The 18,035-nt window shown below is 41.9% G+C and overlaps 1 protein-coding gene across 3 annotated transcripts; it reads right to left on the minus strand.

The window, feature by feature from the left end:
- Positions 1 to 152: 152 nt before the first annotated feature.
- Rno (uncharacterized) lies at positions 153 to 17,678 on the minus strand. Of its 3 annotated transcripts, XM_072907872.1 has the most exons (11): positions 17,175 to 17,678; positions 16,812 to 16,977; positions 15,334 to 15,383; positions 14,728 to 15,242; positions 14,481 to 14,637; positions 13,857 to 14,009; positions 13,437 to 13,724; positions 13,064 to 13,237; positions 12,797 to 12,966; positions 12,345 to 12,468; positions 153 to 12,273 (listed from the first exon to the last, which is right to left on the minus strand). In XM_072907872.1, exons 4-11 carry the CDS (start codon positions 15,183 to 15,185, stop codon positions 4,831 to 4,833), a joined length of 8,967 nt encoding a protein of 2,988 aa, XP_072763973.1. In that variant the 5' UTR covers positions 15,186 to 15,242; positions 15,334 to 15,383; positions 16,812 to 16,977; positions 17,175 to 17,678; the 3' UTR covers positions 153 to 4,830. The 3 variants fall into 3 exon arrangements, with proteins under 3 accessions (XP_072763973.1, XP_072763974.1, XP_072763972.1); XM_072907873.1 differs by lacking the exon at positions 16,812 to 16,977; XM_072907871.1 differs by lacking the exon at positions 17,175 to 17,678 and having other exon boundaries at positions 16,812 to 17,151.
- Positions 17,679 to 18,035: the final 357 nt, after the last annotated feature.

Genomic DNA, 18,035 nt, shown 5'->3' on the forward strand with positions numbered 1-18,035 from the left:
ATGTCATTAGAAGAATATGAAAAATTAAGAATAATTTTTGAAAATTTACAAATTTTCTAGCAAAAAATATCCTATGTTTATATAAAAACTTATGTATCTATGAAAATGTAGATAAGTAGGTAGTGGTATTTCGAAGAAGAAAACGCAGAATGTAAAAAACTGTAATTATTATTAATCGTAATAATATGATTATTGACAATGACGCGACTATGTGCACATTAAAACACCTTATCTGTATCTTACAATATCAGCTTTCTTACACTATATACAATAACTAAATATCATATTACTCATTTGTTGCATTATAATAAAACTATCTATATTTATATGTATATATATGTTCATATTTATATATTTATATTTTTTTATATATATATAATATTAAATTCATCGTTATTTGTTATTAGAGTTATTGTTATTTCCATATATATATACGTATGTATATGTATATATATACATATATGTATATATATGTGTGCATGCATGTAAGAAACGATTAAAAATTAACCAAATATTTATTCTTTATTTCTGTACAATATAGGCTCTTAAAACTCTGCTTATCACTGAAAAAATGTACAATGCGATGTATGCAAGGTATGAAGGTATGTAAAATTCTTTCGTTCGCGCGAAACGTTTAACCGGTTCGGCGCGAGTGTCGATTCGTTAATCAATCTATCGATCGTGATTGATCAATGATCGAGTTATAATACGCTCCGAGGAACCGCACGGAAAAATTTCGTTTGCGCGATCGATGAGAATTTTAAGAGCGGCGGCGAGTGCGCAAATCGCCGACACGTTAAACAATACTTCATTTGATTTGATTTTTTTGCGCAGAATAACAAGAAAATAACGAGTTATGACAATAAAGAATTGGGACGAAACGGTATCGCCAAGCTATCTCTTCCTCTCACTCTTTCTTTCGCTCTAACATATATATATATCTATATATATATATATATATACGATGCACTCTCTCGTTTTCTCACTCTCGCTCTCTTTACTCCCTTTACGAGATGCAAGAGAGAGAGATTGCGGCGCGCAAAAAACTATTTTACCTTTCTAGTCCAACATGTGCATTTGTATGTGTAAATGTATACGTGTGTGTTTATTTGCATGTGTATATGTGTGCAAAATACATGGAAGATACTAATGTCTGATTACAAGGAGACTCGCCAACCCATTAATCTCTCAAATCGACAAACTTTCTTTGGTATATCTGCATATTTTTTTTTTTTTTTTTTATATAAATGCGCTTAATGTGAGAAAATCGAGAGAATGACAAACGTCGCGAAAAACATTGCGAAATGAATTTTCTTTCGTTCTGGTAAAATGCAATTTTTTTTCCATTGTGTTCCTATTATTATTTTCCATTGTATTTATATTATTTTTTTTTCCATTGTGTTTCTATTACTTTTCTTTTTTAAAAACACTTCCAAAAGACATCGATCGTAAGTAAATCGTTATGCGACGCTTTTTCTCTGGAAAACTATCTTCATTGGAAGAGGCATCGAAAGACTTTCGACGCAATCTTGCACTATTTATCTTTTTTTTTCTATTATTATTATTTTCATGTGTTCGTCCAAAAAGAAATTAACTTAAAACCATTTGGAAGATAAAATCCGTACGGTAACACAGCCGTTATATAAGCTTCATACCAATTACAGATTCCTGTATCCTGATATCTTATTCAATATACGAGTATATACAGCTTTTTATCCTGCGCGTCGCGTTACAATTGTGGAGTAAAAAACAGTAAAAAAAAAAAAAACCATTTCCCGCTTAGGGAAAATATTAAAAAATTCCAAGCTTTATATTTCTACCTGTACTTTCAATTTTTATTTTAATATTCATATTTTTCCCTTTTTATTTTATTTTTATTGAAATAAAATTATTTTTTTTTTTTTTTGTTATTCAAAAAGGCACTGCCGACATGCAGTTTGCCAGGGTTTTTTACTCCACAATCGATAATGTGCGAGGACCGGGACGAAGGACCTTTTCTCCTACGGACGTCGTAATAATTGCACATGAATCAGCAATCTGTAAAATCTCCCATCACGTGTACACACAAAATGGATTGATGAATACATAAACAATCTCAATTTCGCACCTTTTACAAGACAAGTACCTCGATTGCACGCAATTCTAAAATTCAATCGCCGCTAAATCTTCCTCGATCGATCATGTTACACTTCCTGATTGTTTATCAAATTCACAATCTCTTCCCTTTTCACACTTCTACGTACCACCAACTTAAAATACAATAACAACAAACACACAGAAAAATAAATAAATACGATAACAAAGAGACACCAGCATCTCTAAAACCTTTATAAAGTAATATTTAAAAAACTTGATTTTTATTAATTGTGTATGTGTATTGTGTGGGTACGTCGTGTATGTATAGGATCTTTGTAAAGTATAATTCGATATGTTACAATTTTTCAAACTTTATAGTTGAGCAATAATTTATCTGGGGGAGAGAAAAAAAAAAAAAAAAAAAAAAATGCTTGCACAGTACCACGGAAATGATATCTCAATAATTTGTTATCTCCGCCGAAAAATCATCTTTAAAAACATTTCACTCTATCTCTAAATTAATTTGCAATTAACGTAACATAAAATTAATAGGATATTTAAAGTTGCTGGTACTAAAAAGCAGGGAGAAGAAACACACACGCGCGAACTATCCTGTCAGGAGTCTTCTTTCTCTCAAATGGTGAGAACGATGATAATGAGATACGTCGCTCCTCGGCCTCGCACGAAACAAAAAGAACGAAATACCTTCATCTTATATCTTTATCTCGTGAATGTGAATGCGACGCGTATCGGAAAGGAAACTTCCTCTTTTTCTCTTCTTACATTTGCAAAATCGATCGCATTTTCCTTTTTTTTTTTTTAATATCGGTACAAAACATGGCACGCCGCTTCATCACCATGAGTATTTTATACGCATAACTCTCATTGTCTACGTGGTGAGATTAAAACAATACGAGACTTATAAATACGAAAAAAGAAATATTTAATAATAATAATAATAATAATAATAATAATAATAATAATAATAATAATTAATATAATAGTATGTGTATATATACATAAATATTTAGAATAATAATAAACAGAGAGAGAAAATTAAATGAAAATCGTCTAAAAATCGTTCTTAAAGAACTTTCGAGGGAGAATGCATGGTGAATAAATAGCGTGTTACATTTGATCGTCATAAATAAATTACATGCAACAGAGCTACAACGTGAAAGAGAATAAAATAAGTGACGATTAATAATGATGCATCGTGTCCTATAAAAAAAAAAACTATGTAACAAATCACGCTAGAAGCGCGTACATAATATAATGCGTAAAAAAATATAATAAAAAAATATCTTTGCGTTAACTTTGTAATCGTATGCGCAAATTGCACACCATGGGGCGAAAACATAAAGGAAGAAAGAAATTAAAGGACACATAGCGTAATTTTCGAGAGCGATGATACATTAGATTTCTCTCTTTCTTTTTTTCTTTCTTTCTTTCTTTTTCCCCTTTTTTTTTTCAAGTGTGAATCACGAATGAATATGCTCGTGTGTCAAAAAAATTGTTCTGAAAATTAAAAAAAAAAAAAAAAAAAAAAAAAGAAAAATGTGTATCTTCCCTTTCTCTTTTGAAGTTTCACGTCTGCCTGATATACGCTCTTCTTGCCATACGTTAATCGATATAAGATCGAAATATTGTTATACTCTATAATGTGTTGTGGATTTATTAAAATTTAGTATAGCTAGCATTGAAAAATCACGACCTAGGCGGTGATTTAAGAAATATGTTTTTTGTACAGGATAATTTTATGTCGCTGACACGAGATCCCCATTAAGGTGTCGATTGTTGCGTATCGAATATGAATCTCGTTCTCCTCAGAGCATCAGAAATCAATACGTTTTATCGATCTGGGATATTTTTAAAGAGATATCTACATCTGGTGATCATCATATTGATGTAAGGTCGCATCGACGAGCGTGAGAAAAATCTTTGAGCGTTGCACGTCGATCAACGCTTGAAAAAAATGATATCTGTGCAAGAGAAACTAATTTTTCCATTAGCAAATTCGGTTAATTAAAAGTACGTTAAAAATTATTGTACGCAAATTAATTAATTAATAAATATATATGATAAGTTATATTAACGATTAGTCAGAATTGTAAGGATACTTTTTTTTCAAGATTTCTTTAGAAGAGAACTTTTGATACTGAATGAGAATGAAAGGAAAGAAATATTTAATTGTTTGCTCTAGATCGATTGACTCGATCCAAATGCTTATATTCAATGTACAATAATTGCGTAAAAATGTTTATAACATTAATTATTCAATCACCTTGTTTATAAATATAAATAATTCGATACAAAGATTAATGAGCTTTATGGATTCGATTGCGCAACAAGGGTACACCTTAGCGTGGATACATCCGAAGAAATGCATGTGTTTTTTTTTTCTTTTTTGTAGTATTTACCATAAATTTTGGGCACTTTGTGAAATTTCACTTCACCCTCAGATCATTTACAATAATTAATAATTTATATTACACTCTTACAACGTTTTTTTTTTCTCTAGTGAGTCTCTGTCTCAACATTGAACAATATACATCTGTTGTGTGTGTAAGTGTAAATGTTGCGTATGCGTAGACGAGCGTATCTTACGTATACATAACAGAGAACATGACAGAGGATCGCCAATCCAATGATATGTCGTACGTAAATATACGTAATACACCCTCGTTTACAATAATATAGAATCGTCTAAGAAAGAACCACTAAATTACTGTATTATACAATTATCATTAATTATCACCTAACTTGGCATCCTTGCGGGAGCGGTGCGGGCGGACGTCCCGGCGATGAGCTGTGATTCGCGGACTGGGGCAGCAATGGAATATCGTCCTCTTTGGAAGATTGTTTCTCCGTGCACGAGAGAGTCTGCTGCTCCTGTTGCTCGGACCTCGTCCCAGCGACGGCGGCAGCGGCAGCGGCGGCGGCAGCGGCAGCAACGGGGATGACGATGTCGGCGGCCGACAATCGTTCCGCCGTCGACGCCGCGGTCGCTGTCTCTTCGTCCTCTTCCTGTTCGACACCGCCGACAGGCAACGGCGCCACCGAGTTCACCAACGTCACCGTCGTTGTCGTCGCACTAGTACTACTATTACTACAGCTGCTGCTGCTGCTACTACTGCTACTACTATTACCACCACCACCACCACCACCACCACCACCATCGTCGTCCGCACTCGCGCTGCTCACTACTCGCACCGGATCCTTCAGTTCGTAGCCCTCCTGGCAGCGTTTTAACCGGATCGGCGTTAATTTGGCCGAACGGACGTTCCCGAGGGCAGCGACGCCGGCTTTCGGATCCGTAGGCTGCTTCTCGTCGACGCCGCTTTCTCCCGTCGGGTAGATTCCCACTTCGTCCTTGTGGGTCGGCTCGGGCGGTGGCGGACCCACTCGGCTGTCCTTGTCCGACGATGTCTGCTGCTGATTGTCGTCCTCATCGCCGGTAGCCGGCGCGTCGTTCGGCGTGTCGTTGTTCGTTGTCGCCGTCGCCGTCGAGGAGTTGGCGCCCGCCACCTTGCTCCACCGGATGATGATTTTGGGCGGCGCGGGACCGTCCTCCAGAATTTGTGCCAGAGGCACTCGTGCCTCCTTTTTGGATTGCCGCTTCTTTCGTTTGCCGTTTTTGTCGCGCTTGCTCTTTGTCTTCTCGTCGCTCTCGAAGCCCGCCATGATCATCTTGCGGAACTTCATACTCTCACGACGGAGCTCCTCCATGCTGGGTGTGCTCGGGATGCTGCTTAGTCGTTTCTTCGGCGGTCTTATCCTGCTACGATCATCCTGCATGTTACCTACCTCTTGACCACCGATTATACTATTGCCGATCTTGATCTTTAGTTTCGGTGGTCCAGTGCTGGCTGCGGTAGGTCTGGTTTGTCTAGATCCTCTTCGGCGATCACTGACGGTGCCTACTACGAGACCGCGTCTCCTGTCGGAACTGCTCTCATCCTCGCCGGCTACTACATCGAGGAAGCCACTACCGCCACCACCTCCACGTTCTTTCCGTCGTTTCTTTTCCATGTTCGCGTCAACGACCGCTTTGTAGTCATCGCGAGTCGGTATACTCGTCATAGACGCCACGGCCTTGGGAATGGTGATGACCGTACGATTGACGGGCGGAATTACAGGTGCGGAAGCGACACTACCGCACACTGGATCATCCATGTTCATGTCCTGTGAGCAATACTGGCGCAACAGCTCCTTCTTACGCATGCGACGAAGATTCGATGTACCTGAAGCAACGGACGCGCTGGTGGCGGCCGGTGTGATTATCACTGGCGCTTGTTGAGCCAACGGCGGTACTGATGACGCTGGTACATAGTTTGCGTCCAGAAATGGGCCTTTGATCTTCACCTTCAATTGATTCCTAGAGTCGGTAAGAGAAACTTTATTGGCGTCAAAACTGGCTGCGGATGAGGGATCCATCACTGACGGATCAGCAAAGACCGGTTTAGAGCATGGATCCTCGAAGCTGCCGCTCGCGAATTGTTGCTGCTTGCCAGCGAGCTTCTTTAATACGTAACAGTTGTCATGCAGATCGTTTTCTAAATCATCGATGTCCGGCAAGTTCGATTCTGCGGATACGCTCGCGGCGAAGGTGCCCAGCAAATGATTGCCGTATGACTGACCGTGGACTGACGAGCTCGGTTGGTCCACGGTCGAGTTATACGTGCGCATATCCACTGGACCGGGTAACAACGGCATAACTGTATTGTCGACGAACGTCTGATGACTAACGCTTGACTCGGACTTAGCCAGGACAGCTTGATGATCGTGATGCGCCACCGGTGACGAGAGCTTCTTGTCATCGGCGTATTTCTTTGCGGTGTGCAGCGTAGGACTAGACAGATGGGACTGGATGCCGCCGTCATTCGCCATACCACCGAGCGGCTCGCTGATCCGCGTCTTCTCGTTCACGTCGGTGGATCTCTTTCGTTCACGCATCGTTCGTAGATCCGCGATATTGGTCTCGTTCGCGGAGTCTTCGTCCGAATCAAAATCATACACGGTCCCTACAAGCTTATTCTGAATCGAGTCGTCGTTGTGCAGCGCGTTCGACATTGGTGGCATCATCGCGATCGACGCGGTCTGATTGTTCCTACCGCGTCCTCGTCCTCGGCCGCGACCACGACCGCGATAACTCGAGTGTTGAGATCCCTTAGCACCTCTACCGCGACCACGAGCGGTCGGTGCGGTTCTGGTAGTTTCCTGACGCGGCGACTTTCCGGGTGATTTGCCCTGTAACGACGTCACCCTGGCTGATGTTCTCGTTGGTTTCGATGGCGACTTCTTTCCGGACGATGCACTTTTGTTGTCCGCACCAAGCACTTCCGTTATATTCTCCACGACGGTCTCACTACTGACTTGCGTCTCTGCGATGGTATTGAGGAAGGATGTCGGTACAGTGGGCGAGTTAACTGCCTGTTGCGGCAGCAAAGACGGCGTGTGCTCCGGTGTTTCCGAGGACGGCGGCTGCGTCGATGGTGGTTGCTGCTGCTGTGATTGCTGCTGCGATACCGATGATGGTGGCGGCGGAGGCGGCGGTGGCACCGATGGAGGCGGCGTGGTCACCTTCGTTGGCGATACCATGGCCGCGGTGAGCGCCATGTTGTGCGACGACGAGGTAAACGCCGCGGTGCACGGCGACGCCTGCATGTTGAGCGATTCCTCGAGCGGCTTCGGCACGTGTGGCAGCAGAGATGGCGCAGTCGGGAAAGGTGCGCCGAAAGGTGGGAACGGCGACGGATACGGCAACTGAGCGGCGCACGACTGCGGCGGGAACAACGACACCGCTCCGGCACCATAAGAGCTGGTCTCCGAATATGAATGGTAAGGTGTCGAGTCTATCGTGCACGGTGGATACGGTGGTATCGGAGGTACGTTCTTGTAAGGTGGTATAGCCGCGTGTTCCTCCGCGGAGGACGCGGACGTGATAGACGACGATGTAGATCTACGCGAAGGTAGGACTTGACTTTCGGCCCATCGCGTATCCGGACGACCATTGAGCTCGTTGTAAGGCGAACCACTCTGCGCGTAGTCCTGCCTAATGTCCGACGAGACGTCCTCTTTGTCTAGTACGCGATCCATCTCGCTGCTCTGATCGCAGTCCTCCGAGTTGGGCAAACTGATCAAGTGGCGGTTTACCATTTCCATGGGCGTGATCTCGTCGACGATCTGCGCCGGTATTCCCGCACCAGTCGCCACTACTTGTTGCTGATCCATCATCGCGAGAGATTGCACGCGCGATTGTTCCTGTGCCACGGCATGCTGCGCTTCGAGGTGCTGCTGTACCCGCTCCATTGGATGTGTCTGCTGCAATTGCAAATACTGATCTTGCATGTTCATGTTGAGTTGCAGATGCGCGACTAGAGCCGCGTCAGGATTCGCCGTGGGATCCGGCATTACAGCACTGATATCATTCGGGAATTGATGCGCGGCGGCCGCCGCGGCGACGTAACGGTGGTTCTGGTTGTCGATTAGTGTGTTCAAGTGTTGCACATCGTTCGGATTAAAATTGTCCATGCTCGGCGGCACCCATCTCTCGTCCGCTTCGGCCCTATCGAGCTTTGCACGTTCTACCACTGTCACTTTAGCCGTCTCGCGCTCTTCATTTCCGTACATGTAATGTTGCTCGTTATTGCTATTGCTTGAATAGCAGGGTTTCCTTTTGTCTTCAATAGTGTGATTTTTGCACGTAAGATCCTCAGACACTTGCACGGGTTCCGGTCCACTATTATTCTTCATCTCAACTGGCTGCACAATCGGTTGCGGCTGTTGTTCCACCGATTGTTGCTCCAATACATCAACCTTCCCTTGGAGTAGCGGTTGCTGCTCTTCGGTCGCTGGCTTTTCAACCGAATGAAAAGGTGGTTCTTCTTTTTTCGGAAGTTCCTCTTCCGCCGGAACGGATTCTAATTCAAACTGACTAGAATTCGATTTCTTCGATAATTGATAATTCAAACGCAATTTTTCCACTAAATGCAAAGTTTCACGAGCACTATCCTCTTTTTCTTCTTTGCAAAACCAAAGGTCATTGTTAAAAGAGAACGAGAGAGACGCCGCTCCTCGCTCTTCATCGCGCGGTATGCTAAAACCGTCGTCGTTCACCATATCATCGGTCAGTATGTCCTGATCGAAATCGAACAGTTCCGACACGCTAGGATCCTTGCTACCGTGCTGCGGTGAAAAGATAGAACGATTGACGGACTTTCTCCTCTTTAGCTGGCAATCCTTCTCTATCATCGCGGCTTCGGGTTTGTCGAGCACCGATTTCGAGCAGATGTTATCAATGTTGGACTCTTTAGCGCTGTTTTCTTCGATCGTGATCATCTCAACGGCAGCCTGCGTCTCGCTCTCGAACTTTTGCTCTGCCTTCTTTTTCCTATCCTCAGACTTCTCCGTTTCGACAATGTCTCTCTTCATATCCTCCTTCTCCAAATTTATGACATCTAGCACCACGGTTTTCTCATTCATATGATTCTTAACATTCTCGTTCTTCATAATTTCCTTCGTAACGGATTTTTCCGATACTGTGACTTTATCTTTGTTCTCATTGTACGCAGATCTCTCCTCCTGAGCAATTTTACTCCTTGACAATTTATCTAAATGCTCACGCTTTTCGAGAAGTTTATCCAATCCCCTCGACGACTTCTTCGGACTGTCCCGTTCCGCTCGTCGCTGTTTCATTTCTTCCTCTAACGTATTGATCGCATTCCTATTGCTAGTTTTCTTAACTTTTTTATCGTCCGTCTTAGTAGTATTCTCAGTCATTTTCGGAGGTTCTGCGGAAACATTCTTATTGCTAGTAGCATCATGTTTGTTGTCCTTCTCGGTTTCCTTGTTCACTTTCTCCGTTAATTTCTTTTCCACTTTCTTGAGCGGTGTTGTTTCTTTGTTTGTCCCCTTGTCGTCCTTTGCGGTAACCTCACTTGATTTTCGTTTGCGAGTCTCTGATTTCGTCCTGGGCGTTGCTCCGCCGCCGCTGCCGTCTTCCTTGTTTCTGAGAGTGAACTGTTGTTGTTGTTGTTGTTGGATTTGCTTAGACTGACTCGATTTCTTAGTAGACTTGGCCCCAGAAACACTTCGTAGCCCATCATTATCTCGAGAACCACCGAGCACACTTTGTTCAACTGACTGTTGTGATTGCAGGGATGCTGACTTTTTGGAATCTCTTTGATCGGCTTTCTTACCAAGTGACTGCTGTGGCTGCTGCTGTTGTTGTTGTTGTTGTTGTGGCTCTTTAGATAGTGTGGTTCTACTTGATTCTTCTCTCTCAATAAGCGGCGGCTGAAACTCTGGTCCATGCCGCCCGTCGGAAGTTTTAAGCTTCTTATCGGGCAGCCTCTTGAGTTTCCGCCCCGCGAGAGTCTTCTTCTCGGACTCGATCACCTCGTCTACGACTTTATTCATCGTTTGCCGCTTATTCATAGTTTTAGTCTTCGCTTGATTACCAGTATCACTTTCAGAGGACGTGGTATTAGTAGTTGTCGAAGAGGAAGCTGGCTCCTTAACAATGTTGGACATTTTCTGTACTGGACTCTTGGCCACATCGGAATCGCTACTACTTTCCGAGGAACTGCTGCCACTACTGCTTTCGCTGCTACTACTCTCACTGTTGCTGCTCTCGGGCATCTGTTTCTTTCCTCGTCTCTCTTTCGATACCTCTTCTTTTTTCGTCGGTAATTCCTCTTTCTTGGGCGATTCTTCTTTCTTGACAATTTCCTTCTTCTTACCACCATCCGGCAATTCTTTCTTTGGTTTGATGTCCGCAATCTCGAGATCCGGTTGAGCAGTTTTCGTGCCCATACCGCTCTTGATATGCTCCGCAGCTTTCTTCGCGGCCTGCCGTTGCGGCACATAAGCGAGGATCTCCGTGCCATCGCCAAACTCTTTATCAAAATCGTAAACGTCATTGTTCTTAGCATCTTTTGGTGTTTTGTTGTCACGATGTTTCTTGCTAGGCGGCTTCTCTTTAGTCGGTTTCAGTGGTTCTCCGGGTGATTTCACAAATTCTACAGGTTCATTCGTGGTATTCTCCTTTTTATTTTGCGTACGCTGCATAATTTCTGATGCCTTCTTCGCCGCTTGTCGTTGCGGAACTATCAGAGCTGATGGTATGTATTCCTTCTTCTTAGAGTTCTTCATGTTCTCCTTGTTCTTTGTACATTCATCCTGATATTCCGACTTTATAGCGTCCTTAGATGCAAAGTTCTTCTGATTATTCTTGGATATATCTGCCGCTGAAAACTCCTTCACCGCGGCTTTCGTGATAAGTACAGCCGAGTGAGAATGATGTTCCTGCGAGTCTGAATCAGTATCTGAATATATAGCGGAAGCAGCGGATGGCCCGAGACGGGAACCGGTATTGGTGCTCAATGGCAACAATTCGTCGCTTTCACTGCCAGAACTGCCAAGCTCCATATGTTGCAGAGCACGTGATTTATTGACTGTATCCAGCTTGTCGCTTTCGCTGCTGTCGCGTAATTTGGCCCGCGATCCCCTGTCCGACGCGTTCTTCTTCGATTTTCGCCTAGTGACGGAAGTTTTGTTCTTCGTTGTATTTCCTTCATCTTCCGTACTCGATTCGGTCTCGACCTTCAAACTTTTAGACTTGTTCGTACATTTGCTAATTCCAGCTTTTCTTTCCGGTTTCGTCGCGTCTGTCTCACTGCTGCTCATCGACGATAAATCGCTGCCATATAGACTCTTTCGTCTGACGGAACCGTTGAAATAAAGTTTCTTGTTGGATGCGCCATTAAAGTCCGGTTGTATTTTCTTTTCGTCGCTCGATGCCGGTGCGGGCGATTCGACACCCGCAATCCGAGCAAGTATTGTTTCAAAATCGTGAGTGTGATCCTCAGCATCGGGATGGGAGTAGAGACGATCGTATATCGAGGGCCCGTGATTGGCCTCGACGACAGCAACGGCTGCCGCCGGAGACAGCGGCGGTCCAGCCATCACCATTGCCTGCTTGTGGAAGGTCTGCTCGCGTAGTCTCAGGAAACTGCGACAAAGTTTTTCGCGGCGACCAACCATGTAGCACAGATTACGTACACGTTCCAAATCTTGACGCAGTTGAACGAAAGTACGCATTTTTTCTACATCCGCTGCCTGACCCTGAGCACGTGCACCCGCGCTCGATAACTCGCCACAACGAGGTGCCAACAATGGTTTATTGTGACCAGCCTAAAATGTAATATATACCGTTCGATATGCATTCTTGCATTTTCGCAAAATATAGACAATTGATAACTTACTCTTCTTTTAAGTTTCCAATAGTTATAAATGTATACAATGCTGTCGGGATCTATGTCCAATTGTTGAGAGGTAATGTCCTTTATACTAACATGTTTATCAAATTCTGCTTCAATTTCTTGCAATCTGTGTAAAGGTACACATATACTTATTTTTTATAAAAAAAAAAAACAATTTCAAAAAAAAGATTAATTCTTTAGATACATTAATCATAAATGTATAGTAATTTACTTTAATATAAGATTAATGTAAACACACATGTATTTATAAAAAAAAATGTGAATTTTTTCTCATTTAAATATTTTTACTTTCTAATTTAAATAACATATAAAACTTTCTTTAACAATACTTTAAAAAGTACTCAAATATTTAATAAATATATACATATATTTTTTTGAAATAAATTCTGTGAGCTTCAATGTAATTTGTAAAGCCATATAACTATATCACATACTTGGCTGCGCGTGCTTGATTTTTTTCTTCAGAAGTCATATCTTTTCGTTTACGCCGTCTGGATTCACCATCCTCAGAATCTGATCCTCCCTTTCCACCACCACTTCCCATACTACCCCCAACGCCAACTTTATCTTTTGTATTTGTTCTACTGTGCTTTTGACAATACGACTAAAGAAATACAAAATTGTTAAATTTACTTGTAATTCTAGTCAAAGCATGCAAAGTCATTAATTTTGATAAATTTAAATTGTATAAGATAGTTTACCCTTAATTTTACACCATCGTCCGCCATTTCATCCTCGATAATCGCTTTCATTTCAAGCCCATATTTAAAAGCACATGTAACATGATACGCTGTCTTACATGTTTTTATACTACACTGGATGCAAGCACCCACACGTTCGCGGCATAAAACGCAAATTAGGGCCCACCGACTTTGCTGCAATTAGTCATTATAGTCTCAATCAATTTGTATTTAAAATATGGTAAAAGTATAACAATCGCCAATAAATTTAAATTATTAGAAATATATATGATATTGAATACAATAAATTAAATTGTTTATAATTGAGATATCGAAAACAATATAGAGCAGTATTTAAAATCGATAAGAACATAATTATAAGATTATTATTTACCGGAATACTGGATATTTTTGTAATTGGTTCCATTCTCTCTACACAACCAATGCTAACTTCAGGAATCCAGAGTGCACATGAAACGTGAGCCCATTTTTGACCGCTTCGTGTACACTTCATTGCACCACCCTTATTAGGGCATAATACACAATCGGGTCTTTGACTTAACGAACAAGTTCTACATAACCAAGAGCCATCGGGTATCGAAGTGATGCCATAACAAGCTTGATGTACACATATGTTGCAACAATCACAAAACACCATCTCATTACCCTCCTCTGAGTCCGGCTGTCGTAAAAATTTTTCATGTTTTAGAATCCAATTCAAATTAAAACGTATCACATGTGAAGAATGTACAACAGATGGATTTTTTCAAATTTTGATCATATAAGATTGTGTAAAATTACTAAAACTACTCACCGATCTGCATACATCACAGATGACATTTTCATCATACTCAATCCCAAGTCCCTCTTCGTTCTTCACGATTGTTTGAATCCTTTCCCAACATCGCACTTCCAATTCTTCTATTACACGTTCTAATTGTGATTCTGTTACCGGCAATTGTCCAGCCTAAAATAATTTTTAACACAAAATAATATTAGTTTGTGAATAATATAAATTTATCGAAAAAGAAACCTTATTGAGTCATGGGATATGCAGTTAATATAAATATTTAATTATTAATTAATTATTAATTAAATATTAATAATATTAATAATTATTTCAATAACAATTGTAAGCAAAAAATTAATTATATCAAATTATTTATGTTACTAAAAAGTACAGTTGCAAAAGCATTTTAATCTATTCAGCCTTGTTAGTGGCAAATTAAATTTATCTAAGAATCGTAATGAAATTATATTAATTTAATTAAATATATATTTTTTCTAATAAACATGTATAACTATATTTTTTTTACATTTTAAACAGAATATTAGTATAATTCTTTATGTATAATTGAAAAATTAACTTAAAAAAAAAAAAAAAAAAAAAAAATGTCATTTGATTTATTATTATTGTCATAAATATAAAAGGTTTTACCTGTGCTCGTTCGCCATTAAATACTTCCAACCAGGCAATGTCAGTATCGTCAAGGTCATAAGCACAAGCTTTCTCTGCTCTCGCTGGAGTAGTACTTAAATGATGATCTTCTGAGTTAAAATAATCATCACGGGATATTCTTACGAATTTTTTAGGCCTGAAACAAATATGAGACAATTTAATTATATTGCACTTTAGGGATTTTAGAAATCAGCACTTTAAACGCACAAATATAAAACAAACTCACAATTTGAATTCAGTTTGTAACTTCAAAGGAAACGTTTGCGTAACAGTAACCGTCGGTTCGGGAAGAGAATCTGGATTAACTGGTACTTGAACACCTCTTTCCCATTCCTGTTTCCATTGATCAGTTATAACCCAATATTCGTTTGGACTTAACGGTTCACTGTCCGGCAATTTCATAGCGCTGATCAGATCTTTGCGAAATAACTCTGCCGGGGCCTCGGCGGACGATCGATTGTATATGCTGGGAATCTTGATATCACTGACAGATCGGGCGGTCCAGGATGTCCCCCCTTGACTGGATGACGCCATCGTTTCCTCCTCTTCTGAAGGCCCCATGGTCGCTGCCAATGCCGATGAACCAGTGGCAGCTGGGCCCAATCTACACTTGCGCCTCTTAATAGCGCCCGGACAAGACGCCAGATCATTGTCGTTTCTATGCCTCTTGCCTCGTTGTGCCATTCTACTATGCCAAATAAGCTAGTGATACGTGGCACATGCAGGTGAACTGTATGCACCCTGAAATAACACAATTGAGTATATCAGCATTTCTTCTCTCCACAGAACATACTTTATAAGATATTATATATAAACAAGAGGATAAACTTACTACATAGTTATCCATATATTTATTATCTGGAAAGCAGATTATCTTCAGAACTGAAACATAAAGAAAAAATCTATGTCAATAACAAATAAATAGTTTTATTCGCTATTTAAAATTTAATAAATAATACTTGATGACAAGTTTTAAAAGAAAACAATTTTATAAATCATATTACAGATTGTGTACTGTAATTCATTTCATTAAAATTTATAAAAATATAACAAGATATAATTTTATCTAGAATTTAGTTTCAACTATACTTGTATTTTACTTTTTTAGTTTAGTTTAGTTACGTTTCATAAAAATGTACGGTTTACGTAATAATTTGAATAAGGATAAGTAAATTAAGCAGCTTTAAAATAAAAATTATTAGTTTCATTGATTAATGACCATTCTTTTACTAAAAATCTTGTAAGCTACAACTTTGTGATAGAAATATTTAATAAACTACAGTTATTTTTTTCAACACTTCTTGTAAGATACAAATATTAAGTGGAAAATGAAAATATGACAACAAGCACATACAAAGAGAAACATGTAGAACGAGCCATGTACAAATAATAAAACATAAAAAAAAATATATATAAGTATGCAATTTAGAAAGTATTAAAAACACAATACTAATACATTTTGTAAATAACATACTACGTGAAGGATAGTAGAGCGAAAAGAATTAGTGTAGAAAAAAAATAGCGCTTGAATCACAGGAATCGCAGTTTCAAAAGTAGGCATTCGAGTGAATGGTGTATGTCACATCTTATGCATAAATGTCAGCAGTTTACTATATAGCGATAGCAGCAAGGGATAAAATATTCGCATTACATATGTGATATCCACACAGAGAGAGTTAAGGTCAATAACACTATAACAATGTCAAAGTGTAAGAAATGAATTTTGAATTGCGCACACAGCCAGCACCCTGGACGACAACGCGTAGCTCTTTTTCCATTTGACGCGACGCTAGGTAGTTAGGACGAGTACAATCGAAATACATGCAGCGGAATGACGGTTGTTTGTTGTGTTTCCGGTCGTCGATAAACACCATGCGTGTCCCGCGGTGGCTGGCTGCGCGCGCGAATCTCCCACACACCGTTCTTCTGCGGGGAAAGAAAAGAGGTTATAAAAAACGCAGATCCGCGGGCGGACGCGCGTGTCGCCGCGATTCGACGAACGGAACGGCGAACGAGCAGCGACGTTCGACACGTTCGGCGTGGCGTTCACCGCGACGGGGACGCGACGCATCGCGACGCACCGCGACGCACTGCCACGGCATGGCGACGCGGTGCGAGGTGCGACAACGGCCGTCCCGAGGCGACGATCGCGACCATCGCGACGGTCCCGAACGTCGCGGTCCGCGATCCGCACATCACCTCGCGATTCCATGTAAACATTGACTATAGGCAGAGAAGAACGGGGCGCCTGCGATCGCGCTTCCGCGGATCGCTGCCTCGCGACAATAAGGGCACACTCATCACACTCACTGCACGTGTCGACGGTCGAGCGGGCCGCGGGCGGCGTTAAATCTCATTGTATATACGGCGGATCACGGTCGGCAAGGGCAATCGATGCAATTGCGTACATCTACACGAGAATGCTCACGGCTCCATTACGTTGCTGCTGGTGCTGCTGGTGCTCCTGCTGCTGCTGCTGCTGCCCGACAACATTGACAATACAGATGGCGCCACGATCGCGCGCACTCCACACACTACGAGTCTCCCCCGCGCATGCATGCACGTACACACGTCAACTATGCGCGCGCGCATACGCTCGCACACATACGCACATATACACACACACACACACACGCGCGCACACATACACACAAGGGGAAGACCATTAAATACCTTATTATTGATCTATTAGCCGGATATATTTCCGCGCGCGAGGCGGCACGTGATTGCGAGCGGGCGTGAAACCGGCCGCGGGGCCGCCGGCAATTGCCGTGCGCGCTCCCGAGCCGCCGCGTTCACGCCGACGGGCTGCTGCTTGCAAGTGCGTAACGGCCTCGTCCTCTCTCTCTCTCTCTCCCTGTCACGGCAGCCTAACCAACATGTCCTCATTAGCGATTCCAGGCGGGCGGCACAGGCCAGTCCGTTACTCACTCCGCCGGCGGGTCCGCGCGTTACCCCGACTATTCGGGGCTACTTTCGACGGCCGGCCGCGGTACGGCGAACGCTCGTGCTTGATCGCGGTACGCACCAAATCAATATTATATTTACATAAAAGTGAATACTGGCGTTTGGCGCCATCATGCCTGAAAAAATAACTGTGGAAGTACGATGTCACGTGACCGACCCAGCGAGATCTCGCGATCTCGCCCGCGCACGGAATACACGCGGGACACCCGTCGACAGATCCGCGACAACCGACAGGTGCCGAACGTGTTGGACGGTACGATCGCCGCGCCACCTGTCGATATGCCAATCTTATGAGAAACATTCGCGTCGCATCGATTGGTCATTGGTTAGAGAATTTTTTTAGAATTTGAAAGCATCTTGCGATCAAATAATAAATTCAAAATCATATAAATATATGTACATACATATATAATTAGAGAAAAGTTGGAGAGAGAGAGAGAGAGAGAGAGAGAAATAAGAAAATCGTAAAAAGTTCTGCTGAAAAGAGCAAACCTTGGCGAATGCAGGATATCCAATAGAAGAGCTTGTTTTCTAGTGATTCTAACTAGCAATGTTTTAAGATCTAGA

The sequence above is a fragment of the Anoplolepis gracilipes genome, chromosome 16 (assembly GCF_047496725.1).
Source record: "Anoplolepis gracilipes chromosome 16, ASM4749672v1, whole genome shotgun sequence".
NCBI lineage: Eukaryota > Metazoa > Arthropoda > Insecta > Hymenoptera > Formicidae > Anoplolepis > Anoplolepis gracilipes.